General features: G+C 36.4%; 1 protein-coding gene across 3 annotated transcripts in view; it reads right to left on the bottom strand.

The window, feature by feature from the left end:
- TINAG (tubulointerstitial nephritis antigen) overlaps positions 1 to 13798 on the bottom strand; it is a 218157-nt gene that overhangs the window by 100018 nt on the left and 104341 nt on the right. For all 3 annotated transcript variants that reach the window (XM_001364593.5, XM_007484121.3, XM_007484122.2), the window contains exon 8: positions 5894 to 5939. In XM_001364593.5, coding sequence (XP_001364630.2) covers positions 5894 to 5939 — 46 coding nt within the window. The remainder of the gene's footprint in view (positions 1 to 5893; positions 5940 to 13798) is intronic.

The raw sequence follows: 13798 nt of genomic DNA, 5'->3' as shown, positions 1-13798 counted from the left end.
TCTCTTAGTTCTTTCCATGGGTTTTCCTCTTTAAAAGGACTGGACAACTGAATTCAAAATTATTTCTTAATTTAATTGGTTGTAATATTTTCTTATTCTCCTAGAAGTGTCATTGATATATTTCTAGTATTACTTAAATCCATATTATACTTATTAAAATAGATCTAATCTAGATCAAAGAAAAATATTACTAGAAATTGAACCACTAGTGATCAATTCCTTTCACATTGGGCAAGTAATTTCTTTTTCTCTGTTAACCCTGTTCTTCACCACAAGTTTATAAAAGTTCCAATTAAGTCTGCAGTGAAGAGTAAGGCTCACAAAAGAGGCTTAAAGTCATTGTTCTTAATCTTCCAATAAATATAAACCTTTCCTTGGTAAGTCTGAATGAAAAGTTGAGTCTTAGAATAGGGACACAATACCAAGATTTTATTCTCCAAATACTTAGGTAACAAACCAAAAGTGGGATCTTTTTAAAAAATCATTTATAATGTATAAAAATGGGACCTCTGATTATTTCTTTCTGATATCATAGGATGTTCTGTTGAGGGGTTTGGGTAATATGAAGTGAAGGTTTTCCAAATTCCTTATAGAAGTAAACATCCCTTTAAATTTTGAAAGAATACAGGCCATAAATTTGAAATGTATTTCACTTATTGATTTAATAAATATTTATTGAGTTTTTCCTATGAGCAAACCATTGATAATAAAAGCTCTCATGTTAATAGTGCTTGAGTATTTTCATAGTACTTATCCAAAAAAAACTCAATGAAGTAGGTATTACCTACAAGTCTTATCTCTCAGGAGGAAAATGGACTCCAGAGATATGAAGTGCTTGCCCAAGGTCAATGGTCAGGAGCAGGAGTTGAACTCAAATCTACTGAATACAAACACAGCACTAGTGCTATTGGATAGATTGCTAGATTTTCAAACCTTAAAGCCTTGAATTTGCATCTTCTACAGACATTTATTGCCTATGTGATCATGGCAAATTCACTTAACCTGAGGTAGTTTTCTCATCTGTAAAAGGAAGACAATAAAAGCACCTATTTTTCAGAGTTATTTTGTAGATCAAATAAGACATTCTTTTTCAAGTGCTTAGCATCTACCTCCAAGGGTTGTTGTAAGGATCCAATGAGATTTTATATTCATGTAAGTGTATGTCTGTGCATAATTATTTTAAAAAGCCTAAATTTTGGCTATTTTTATATACTACACTGCATTTTAAGTCATTGTATAATAGCTTATACCCCAACAATTAAATCAACTTTAGGATAAAAGGCACTGTATAAATGAAAGAACATTGGATTTAAAGTCAAAAGGTCCAAAACAAATCAGCTCCAGCATTAACTACCTGTGTAACCTTGGACAAGACACATCAACTCTCTAGACCTCAGTTTTCTCACCAATAAAATGAGAGCACTGAACTAGATGATTTGTAAGGCTCTTTTCCCAGCTCTAAACCTTATTACCCTTCAGTCCTAATTTAGCATCCTGGGGCCATAGATCTGGGATTTAGAAGGGGCATCAGAGATCATATATTGGAATCATTACTTAAGTAATTTTTAAAGTAACTCTACTTAAGTAAACTTTAAAGCTATACCTTAGAATAGAAGTGCCCCTTCTATAGCACAATCCAACCTTCATTTGAGGACCACCAATAACAGGGGACTTACTATCTCCCTAGGCAGAACACTCCATTTTCGTATAGGGTTATTTATTAGGAAACTTTTCCTTTTCTTGAGCCAAGAGCTATCTCTCCATAATAGCCACACGTTGCTCCTAGTTCTACTCTCTGGGGCCAAGCAGAACAAGGCTAATCTTTCTTCCATATGACAGCCTAGATCAATCTAGATTTGAAAGAATGAGCAGGAGGGGGAAAATGTACTGGTTATATAATCATCCCTGAAACTGTGTTAGTGCAGCAATGTCAGAAGCATTCCATTTTCGATATGCCTCTCTTCCACACCTTTTTTTTCCTGATAATAGTCTCAAAAGAGGACAATTCTTCTTTATCTTCTATTAACCACATACACACAAAAATGTAAGAATTTACAATGTTGAAGTGCCTACAGGATTTTGCTTCTCTTTCATATTACCCCTAACTCTTTAAAATTCTATAGAATGCGAAATAAGGTGATTCTTGTAAATACTAAAGAATGTAGAAGAATGCATGTCATATTATTTATTCAGAATTATCTTGCTTTTCATATCCTCTTGTTCCAATAAAGGGGGAAAATTGGCTGTACATTGGCCAAAGCAATAACAAACAGACAATCAGATTGCATCTCTAGCAGAATGAGTCAACCAGCACTTTATCCATTTATAAAAATGTGCAGATATTGCCAAAAGCTTTTCTGTTCTATAGAAATATTCAGTCCTTCAGCACTTATGACTCATCCCCTTTTGTAAACACCATGAATGGTACATGTTCTCTTGTTTGTCTAAAGAACTATCACCTAGGTCCTTGGAGTTATTATTGTTTTTAAATATATTTAAAACTATTTCAATGTAATTGGTTTTCTTTGTAATTCTATACATTTTATTTTAAAAAATTAAAAACATTATTTTGAGAAGGGATCCATGAGCTTGTGTAATAGACAAAGGAGCATTCCAGAAAAAAATAAATTTGTTAAGAAATCCCTATCATAGAGAAATGCAAGTAGCATACGAGGGCAAATAATTTAAAGGAGCCCATCACATCCAATTTTCTATGCCAAGTAGATATAGGCATTTTATTAAGATGAAGATGAAGATTTTTGTGAAGAAAGTTTCCTCTTAGACACAAATTAAATCCAAAGGTCTCTGTAAAGTTTTCTGAAATTGTCTAACTTAGCAAGTAAAGAGTACACTGGGTCTAGAGACCAGGGAAAAAATTCAAATTTTGCCAGTGATGTCAAACTGAGTGACATTAGTCAGGTCAATCAATATCTCTAAGCTTTAATTTTCCCAAACATGAAATGAATCTATAAATTTTATATTAGCACAAACCACTTCATTTTATGTAGAATTTTAGCTTACCTTTTTGCAACTTTTTTTTCTAATTTGTTATCTGCAATTTCAATGCATTTTGTGAAATGTCTTCAATAAAACTGAATCTAAAATATTCAGTCATTTCAATCTGCAAGGAATTGATTATCTAAAACAAGTAGTACATGGAAAAAAGCAGCACAATATACTGAAGAAAGACTGAGCCTTAGAGTCAGGAAGGCCTAGGATCAAAGCCTATGCCTTACATGTACTACTTTATATAATACTGGACAAACCACTTAACCTCTTAGAGTCCAAAGCAATGTCCTGAGACTAGATGTTGCACAAAAGTGATTCTATACTGGTAGATTGAGTTACTACTGAGACATTCCCTGTTCCAAGAAAATCACAGGTCTGGTCTCTAGCCTCTAATAATAAGAAAATGTGCAATTCTGCCCTTTCTTTACAAATCTTAACTAGATCCTACCTTTGAGTTTCTCTCAAGCCTTCCCTTATATCTTTCCTCTTTTTTCACAAATCTGGAAAAATTATATTTATACTTATTTATTCTTCTTCCTCCTTCACACTTTAAAGTGTCTTTAGCTCACATCAGACCACTGAGATTTTTCTCAAAAGTTACAAATGACTTCTTTAAAAAAATGTATTTATATGTTTGTTTGTAATATGTAACATGTAAACTATTAAAATACTCAATTAACTCCTCTCCCCTCCTCCATACGAGGAAGTATCAGTTAACAAAAAGATACATATATATGTATAAAGTCATGTGTTACTTATTTCTATTTATAGATTCTTTCTTTGGAGGCAGACATACTGCTATTTATAATGTTTTCTTGGATCGCCTTGTTTCATTCTTCACAATTTCATTCAGGTCTTTCCATGTTTTATTTAATTTTCAAAACTATCCTGTTTATCATTCCTAACACAGTGTATATATATATATATATATATATATATATATATATATATATATATATATATATAACCCCAACAGCAAATCAATTATTTTATACATAGTATTTGCAAAAAAATGCTTTCTAATTTATTACCTGATTAATTTTAAATGATCATTTCCATATGGTATAATGATTAACAACCCAGAATCCACCAATATGAGTTAGAATATTAATCAAACATTTCTCTCTTCCTTTATAAATATATTGTATATATGCACATTCATATGTATATATTTAGTTTATTCCAGTATAACATGTAATGTATTTAAAGAACAAATAAGACGAGCTTGTAGTCCATGAATAAAATATCAACTAACCAGGAGACAGAGACTGGTGATCTCTTGAGCTCAGGAGATCTGAGCTCCAGTGTGTTATGCTGGTCCTGTGACCACACTAAGTTTGGCATTAGGACTACTGGCTTGCCTAAGAGAGACAATCTGTCCTAGGCCAGAAATGGAGCAGATCAAAGCTTTCATGCCACTCAGAAGAGAGATCAAATTTATGAATAGCCCCTGAATTTCAGATCTGGGTAAAATTTTAGAAATTGTTTTTTAAACCAACTGATCTTGCTCTGTTAATTTTTTAAATTAATCATGAATTCATTTTAGCAAAATGTGGCATCTATTATTCTAATCATATTCAAAATTGGATACATTTTTCCTCTTAATGACAAGCTTACCTCAAATTCATTTTCCTCTATTAGTCAAAGAAAATCTCTTTGGAAAGACACTATTATACATAGCATTAATCAAAGGGAAGGAGGGAGTATTTCTACACTATGTTCATTTGGTTAAATTTGCCAAAAACGACTAGGTTAGCTGTCCAGTAGAGTTTTCATCAGTCTACAACCTTTTCACAGACACAGTAAGGATTTAATTCTCCTTGCTATATTTGCCTTTCTAACTCTATTTGATGCCTGCAAATTTATCTACTGCCTCCTTCAAAATTTTCTATTATGTCAAATGTAGTGGTGAATTTTTGTGTGTTTTTTATCATTAAGGTATATTTTCTAATGATGAACATGAATTCTAGTAAGCCACTTTTTCCCTGGGGAGTTGGAGAATGAGCCATTAATCATCAATTTGAGAGTAAAGAGGCTTATAGAGCAATAATCAATCAATCAATCAATCAATCCAACAAATATTCATGAAGTATCTTTTTATTTTCCAGGAACCACTACCCTAAATGCTAAGGACACAAATACTAAAAATTAAATAATCTCTGATGCAATCATCTATGTTTTATAGAGAAGTACTATCTTCAGAATCTTGGAAATATTTCTATGTTAAAACTTACTTTCTCTTATGTTTAAATTTATTGAAGGAAGGTTTAGAAGGGGAAGATCTACCAAAGGACATTGACCTTAAAATGGAAAAGAATAAAAATGAGAAAAACATCTTTTTTGAGAGTCAAGTTAGGATGCCAATCATTGGGTATAGGTAAGGTAAATTTCAAATGCCATAGGAACTCCAGAGGGGAAAATTGAGGAGCCAACCTAGAAAACAGGCAAAGCAAGCAACCATGCAAATATAATAATCACTGATCCACATTTTTTAAATCTTTACCTTCTATCTTAAAATCAATATGGCATATAGGTTTCAAGACAGAAGAATGGTAAGGGATAAGTACTGAGGATTAAGTTACATGCTCAGGGTCACACAGTTAGGAAGTACCAGAGGCCAGATTTAAATACAGGATTCTCATCCTATCTCCCAATCCACTGAGTCATCTAGTTGTCCTCTAATGATACACTTTTTCAAATGGACATAATTCTTGTTATTGCACTGAGTACAATTAATACAAATCTTACTTCAAGAACTATAGAATCCCAATGCACATTTAAAAGCAATAATCATTTCTGCCATAAAGATCTTAACATGACAAACACGCTTTTACATACATAGAACAAATAAATCATCATCTTATTCTTTATTTTCAGCACTAACCTTGTACTGGCCCATTCTGCATGATTTCTTTCATTATTTCAGTTTCCTGGAAGGAAACAAGAATGCAAAAGACAACATCATTACTATTGAGCACTATTTACTATAAAAATTGTTTTATGTGGTGCTGCAGAGAGTAAATCAGATAGAAGTTAATTTTATTTACTAACAGCTTACAATTCAACATTTTTCAGGAATTGGATTAGCAGAATCTTAGAGGAAGTTAGTCTAATCCTTAGATGAGCAAGAATCCTCTAATAAAATAATGCATATAAGGCATCTTTAAAAATTTAAAGCATCACTTCCGGGTAAGCATGGTGGCAGAGTAGATGCGGCTGGCTTCCTCTCCTCAGACCTAACAACATAGATGACCTCCAAAGACCCCCCCAAAACAAAAACAACCATCCTCATAAGAATGGGGAGACCCCACACTAAGGCGCAGCACTGAGGGTAGGTGGGATTCCAGCATTTCTACAATATAAGGGAATGAAAAGCTGACCCACCCTCCCAGAGTTTAAGTCTGCACTGGCCAGAATCAATAAGTGAGGGAGGGGCACCCCAGGACTGAACAGCAGGCAGCCCCAGGTCTGGAGACCTGAGTAAGAACACCAAGGACCCACTCCTGTGAATAGTAAAACCTGAAACCCCGGCAGGCGGCCAAGGGGAACTCAGATTGCAGGCTCCCAGAACTAGCATGCTATAATCAATGAATGTGCAAAGGGATCCCCTGAAGTGAGCGAGGGGCACCCACAGGTCTTGGGAGTTAAATAAAACCACCAAAAAGACCAAACACCTGAAAGCAGTAACGACAGAAACGCTGGCAGGAAGGGGAGGGCAGACCCTGGGATTCCCTGAGAAGACAGTGCAACTGTGGAGAAAGGAGAATTTGCCTGAGGCTAAAGCCTCGATCATTAGATCCATACACTGAGAGCCAGCCCTCCTCACTCAGATTTCTGACTGGAAAGGGGAGAAAAAAAACCATAGAGATGGCAAACAGTACTCAGGGTCAGCCTCCAAACACCAATAAAAGCTAGAAGAAGGGGTGACTTTGGACACATTTTATGGAGTGAAAACAACAAAATACAGAGGAAATATAAGAAGAAACACAAACAAATGCTCCAAAACCTTCCAAAAGAAATGGAAATTGTCCACAAGCTCTTGAAGAATTTAAATTGGAAATTATCAAAAAGATGAAAACTTTCTGGCAGGAAAAATGGGAAATAATGCAAAAGGAACTCAGCAATCTGAGGGACCAAAATACACAAATGTAGAAACAGCTCAAAGCCTCAAAAAACAGGTCAGACCAAACTGAAAAGGAAAACCAATCTTTAAAGGTCAGAATCAGGCAACTGGAAGACAATGATCTTGCAAAAGAGCAAGAATTAATATAGCAAAGTCAAAAGACTAAGGAATTAGAAAATAACATACAATATCTCACTGACAAGGTGACAGACCTGGAAAATATATGGAAGGAGAGACAATCTGAGAATCATTGGTCTATCAGAAAAACCAGAAATAAACAGTAATCTTGATATCATAATACAAGATATCATCAAAGAAAACTACCCAGAGATTCTAGAACAAGGGGACAAAATATGCATTGAAAGGGTTCACAAAACACCCTCTATACTAAATCCCCAAAAAACAAATCCCAGGAATGTAATTGCCAAATTCCAAAGCTTCCAAGCAAAAGAAAAAATCTTACAAGAAGCCAGAAAAAGACATTTAGATATAAAGGACTACCAATCAGGGTCACACAGGACCTAGCAATTTCCACTCTGAATGACCGTAAGGCCTGGAACATGATATTCAGAAAGGCAAGAGAGCTGGGTCTTCAACCAAGAATCAGCTATGCATCAAAACTGACTATATAAAATTGGAAAATGAGGGGATGCCCTTCAATTGGGGAATGGCTGAACAAATTGTGGTATATGTTGGTGATGGAATACTATTGTGCTCAAAGGAATAATAAAGTGGAGGAATTCCATGGAGACTGAAACAACCTCCAGGAAGTGATGCAGAGTGAAAGCACCAGAACCAGGAAAACATTGTACACAGAGACTGAAACACTGTGGTACTGTCGAACGTAATGGACTTATCCATTAACGTCAATACAATGTCCTTGAACATTCCACAGGGATCTAGAAGAAAATACACTAGCCACGAGCAGAAGACAAATTAATGGAGTAAAAACACCAAGGAAAAGCAACTGCTTGACTACAGGGATTGAGGGGACATGACTGAGGAGAGACAATAAATGAACACCCTAATGCAAATACCAACAACTTTAAAATGGGTTTGAATCAAGGACACATGTGACACCCAGTGGAATCGTGCATCAGCTATGGGAGGGGTGGGGGGGGGGGGATAAAATTATCTTTGTTTCCAATGATGTGAAAATGACCAAATAAAATAATGTTTAAAATGTTAAAAAAATTTAAAGCATCACATAAACATTAATTGTTACTACTAATATCATACATAGACATAATGATCCAATTTTCAAAAAGACATTCAGAAAGGCAAGATCCATAACCTCAAAATGCAGTCTATTCTTCTTAATTTAGTGCTAATGGTAAGGAAGTTTTACCTTCCATTAAGATCTAATTTGCCTCTGCAAATTCATAGGATCTAAAAAGATGAAATGTAAAGCTTAGAGGAACCTTAGAGATAATTTAGTTGTAGTCCCAACTACACCTCACATTTTCCAGATGAGGAAATAAAGGTGAGTAGACTTGCCTAGTTCATATAGATTTAAGTGGTAGAAAGTGGATTCAATACCAGGTCATCTGATTCAGATCCAGTTCTTTCCCTATAATATTACAGTCAACTTCATTCATTGTTCCTATCTTTTGTCCTGTTGAGCCAAGCAAATATATATATATATATATATATATATAGATAGATAGATAGATAGATAGATAGATAGATAGATAGATAGATAGATAGATATAGATATAGATATAGATATATAGAGATAGAGATAGAGATAGAGATAGAGATAGAGATAGAGATAGAGATAGAGATAGAGATAGATGATATAGATATAGTAGTGGTAGTCTCTCGGTAACCGAGAATGACGATTGTCGTTGTGCGTTTTCATCTATGGTGTACCCTCATATGACTTTGAAGGCCAAAGACTGAGGCGCAGAGTTTGTGGCACATGGGGCCTGGGACACCAGTTGTTACGGGAGGTGCGGTTGTGGCCTGGTGTCGTTGTTCATGCGCAGCAGCAAGACGTTGACGTCGTTCATTTTCAAAGGTGGTGGCAGCATGACTGATGTAGATATGCCAGCTGCTTGTCAGAGGCAGCAAGTTCTAGTTGCTTTGGTGTAATGCCAGCCCACTTCAAGTTTGACTTTAGCTGATCCTTGAATCTTTTCTTTGGTCAGCCTTGTTTCCCGAGTCCAGCTGTCTTGGTATTCGCTGTGGGTCCATGCGGATGATGTGTCCAGACCATCGTAGCTGGGTTTTGAGGACCAGGACTTCAATGCTGGTGGAGTTGGCTCTGTCAAGGACTTCCTGATTGGTGATTCGGTCCTGCCATCGGATCCTCATGATTGATCGGAGAGAATGTTGGTGGAATTGCTCCAGCTGTTTCATGTGCTTCCAGTACAGTGTCCATGTCTCACAACCATACAGGAGCGAGCTGAGGACCACTGCGTTGTACACTTTGAGCTTCATTGCAGTGCTTACACCGCTGTGTTGGAGGATTTTGCAGCTCAGCCGCCCAAGTGCCTGGCTGGCCTTTTGGATCCTGGCATTGATCTCATGGTCTAGGGACCCATCGTTGGCGATGGTGCTGCCCAGGTACTTGAAAGTGTTGATGTTAGAAAGCTGCATGCCATCGATTGTAATGCACAGCTGGTTAGTTGGCCTCCCTGGTGCGGGTTGGAACAGCACCTCTGTTTTGCTGAGGCTGATAGTCAGGCCAAACAGTTTTGTTGTGGTGGAGAACCTGTCCACAATGTTTTGGAGATGATTTTCTTGGTGCGTCATGAGAGCACAGTCATCTGCAAAGAGAACTTCCAGGATGAGTCTCTCTGTTGTCTTTGTTTTTGCCATCAGGCGGCAAAGGTTGAATAGTGAGCCATCCAGTCGGTATTTGATGTAGACGCCCAGGTCTAGATCCATCACAGCATGTTGTAATACTTGGGTGAAGTATAGGTTGAATAGTACTGGAGCGAGGACACAGCCTTGTTTCACGCCATTGGAGATGTTGAAGCGATCAGACGTCTCTCCACCAGATAGGACTTCCCCTGTCATGTCAACATGATCAGTTTGACAAATTTTGCTGGGCAACCGAGCTTGCTAAGGATCACCCACAATGAGTCCTTGTTCACTATGTCGAATGCCTTCGTCAGGTCTATGAAGATAATGTAGAGACTCAGGTTCTGCTCAAGGCATTTTTCCTGCATTTGCCTCACCGTGAAGACCATGTCAATGGTGCTGCGATCTGGTCGGAAGCCACATTGTGATTCAGGCAGGTTCTGCTTTGAAACAGATGACAGGTGTCTGTTGAGTATAACATGGGTGAGGATCTTTCCAGCAGTGGAGAGTAGTGAGATGCCTCTGTAGTTGTCGCAGGCTGCTCGTGCGCCTTTGTTCTTGTATAGGGCTTCTATGGAGGCATCTCTGAGTTCTGGGGGCATGTCTTCCTCTTCCCATATGCTGGTCAGCACTATATGGAATGCCTGGAGCGCCTTTCCCTTTAAGGCCTTGTACACCTCGGTTGGGATCCCGTCTTTACCGGGTGCCTTGCCTGCACTCATTTGTTTAATGGCTTTTTGGACTTCCTCTATTGAAGGAGGGACGTCAAGTTGTTCGATGGCGTGGTTTTGGGGGATCTGGTCAAGGGCGCTTTGGTCAACTAAAGAAGGTAGGTTGAGAAGCTGACTGAAGTGTTCTTTCCACCTGTTGCTGATGCCTTTTATATCTTTTATGCGAGTGAGATATACATATATATGTATATATATGTACATATATATACACACACATATATAATACATAATTACAATTCATATATATATGACATATATATATCAAAAAGTGAGATCCTATTTAAAAAATTAAAGATACCTATCATATTTTCTCTAAGTCCTTTGCTCTCTAGCCTTAACATTCCATATTGCATCAATAAGTTGTCATTTGGCACAAACTCAAGACTTCTAAACATCCTAGTTGCCATTTACTGAACACTCTCACATCTATCAATGTACTTACTAAAATGAGATTCACAGAGCTCCACACAATACTCCAAATGAAATCAGACCAAGGTAGAGGCATAGAATTATCACCATCCAGTGTCCTCTCTTAATGAGTCTAAATATGATTTTGGTTTTGTACCTTTATCCAATCATTTCATTCAACAAGTGTTTTCTAAGGTTTTTGACAGATATTCTGCTTCCAGGTTGATAAATTTTTCAAGTATTTTGTCAGATGAACTGTCTAACCATGTCTTCCTTTTTTTTTTTTTACTCCTAAAGCTTATTTGGCATAGACTTGTACAATTTCCATTTATAATGATCAAATAATTTTAGTCTTTAATTTAACATTCTTATTTTTAATTGAGTTGCAAATTTTCTCTGTGACTCCTATTCTTCCCCCATTCACTGACAAAGCAAGGAATATGATACCAATTATACATGTGAAATCAAGCAAAACATACTTCCATATTAGCCATGCTGCTAAAATAAGCAAGAAAATTAGGGAGTAGATAAAGTATGTTTCTATCTGCAAAGAAAATTCATTAATTCTCTTTCTGGAGGTAATTAGTATTTTTCATCATGAGTTCTTTGTAATTGTCTTGGATCATTGTATTGATAAGAATACCTGTTTTTTACAGTTGATCATCATTACAATATCAATTGCTGTTATTGTGCACAGTGTTCTGGTTCATAGGGGACAAAGTCAAGATCATAGCTTAGCAATAAAAGGCTAAATTCTTCTGACAGTCCTTTCAAACCAATCTTTAAAAAGAGCTTCAAAACTATAGGAGTCAAAAACCAACAGCAAGACAGGGTGAAGAAGATCTTCCACTGGACACTACTTAAAAGGTAGGCTGAGAGAGAGAGAGAGAGAGAGCTGATTTTAATCTACAAAAAGGTGATAAGTCAGTATTTTAAGTAGATCAACCCATTTTAACTACAAAAGGTGTTAAGTAACTACAAAAGGTGAAATAACCAAAAAAGGTGTTAAGTAACCCAAAAATGTATAATTTAACCAAAGAAAGTGTGAACTAAAGAGTGGGCAGTCCTGGAGAGGAGCATCTGCTATGATTGGTAGATGTGAAATTTGGGGGAGGTGACACAAGAGAAAAAGATCTTTAAAAAGAGGATCAGAGGCCAGAAGAAGATATTTTTGATTTGATATTCAATTCAAGATTCAAGTTGGATGGAGGATTCTCTGACTTGGAGTTGGACTGGAGGAACTGGACTCTTGGAGGAGCTCATGCAGGAGACCTCGGACTGATTTTCCTTTTAGATGGTCACCACTGGTGAGTGAAAGGCTAACTTAGTGACCCTGCCTTTCTTGGAGATTTACACCTCCAAGAAAGGCCCATCCTCTTGAGACTTTTTCCCCTGACTGGGGCTTAGAAATTCTAACTAGTATCAGTGTAAGCACCAGAGCAGCACTCCTTTCTCTCTCTCTCTCTCTCTCTCTCTCTCTCTCTCTCTCTCTCTCTCTCTCTCTCTCTCTCTCTCTCTCTCTCTCTCTCTCTCTCTCTTCCCTATTCATTCTTCCTTAATATCTTCCTCTATTGTAAATAAACTGTCATAAATTACATTTTATTTTAGCAATTAATTTTGGGATTTAGAAATTAAATCCCTGGTGACCACTTATATAAATATTCAGAGTCAACCACAATTTAAATTTTAAAAAAGTAAAGTTTCTTTTCCCAAAAGTTTTTTGCTGATCTCTATCAAAACTTCTAACTACCTAAGATTAAAAAAACATAGGTTATTGATGACACTCTCATCTTTTTACTCTAAACTATATTGCTTGTTAAGCACCTTATATCACAATGTGGATGATTCACAAAAATATGTATTTAGCTTTAGTGTTTCTCCTGGCATACCATCATGCATAACCAAGTATCTTTTGGATATTTTTAAATGCATCTTTGTAAATGTCTCAGGTGTAATATGTCCAAAACAGAATCCTCTTCCCTAAAGCTACTAATTTCTGAATATCCCTAGCACCATCAAAGATACAACCTTCCTTTCTGTAACCCAGAACCACAACTTCAGTGTCACCCTCATTTTCTCACTAACACCACACATATTCAATCCATAGTCAAGTTTTGTACCTTAATAATATTAGATAAATAAATAGATAGATAGATAAGTAGGTAGATATATAGATAAGTAAATATCCCTTTCTCTCTACTCACAGATTCCATCATAGTTCAGTTTGTACATCTGTTATATGGATTCTTTTTTAAAAATCCTTACTTTCTATCTTAGAATCAACACTGTATATTGGTTCCAAGGCAGAAAAGTGGTAAGGGTTGGGTAAATGGGCTTAAGTGACTTGCCTAGGGTCACATACTATGAAGTATTGGAAGTATTGAGGTCACATTTAAATCCAGGACCTTCTATATGTAGGCCTGGCTCTCTATACATTGAGCCACTTAGCGGCCCCAATGATGTTTTTCTTTACTCCTTCCAACATGATACTATCTGATCACAGTATTTCCAATCAAGATGATTTTTCCAAAGTATATATCTGAGTATACTACACACACACACACATACAATGCTCAGTGAATTCCAATGACTCCCCATAACTTCCAATATTCACATTTTAAAAAGGAATTCTTTATTCCTTTTTTAATTTAATGGGGGATCTGGAGGTTTTCATACCATAGAGGTGTGTGGGGATTAAACAGTCAACAGTGAAATAGAA

The sequence above is a fragment of the Monodelphis domestica genome, chromosome 2 (genome assembly GCF_027887165.1).
Source record: "Monodelphis domestica isolate mMonDom1 chromosome 2, mMonDom1.pri, whole genome shotgun sequence".
Classification (NCBI taxonomy): domain Eukaryota; kingdom Metazoa; phylum Chordata; class Mammalia; order Didelphimorphia; family Didelphidae; genus Monodelphis; species Monodelphis domestica.
This window is presented reverse-complemented; position numbering and strand designations above follow the sequence as displayed.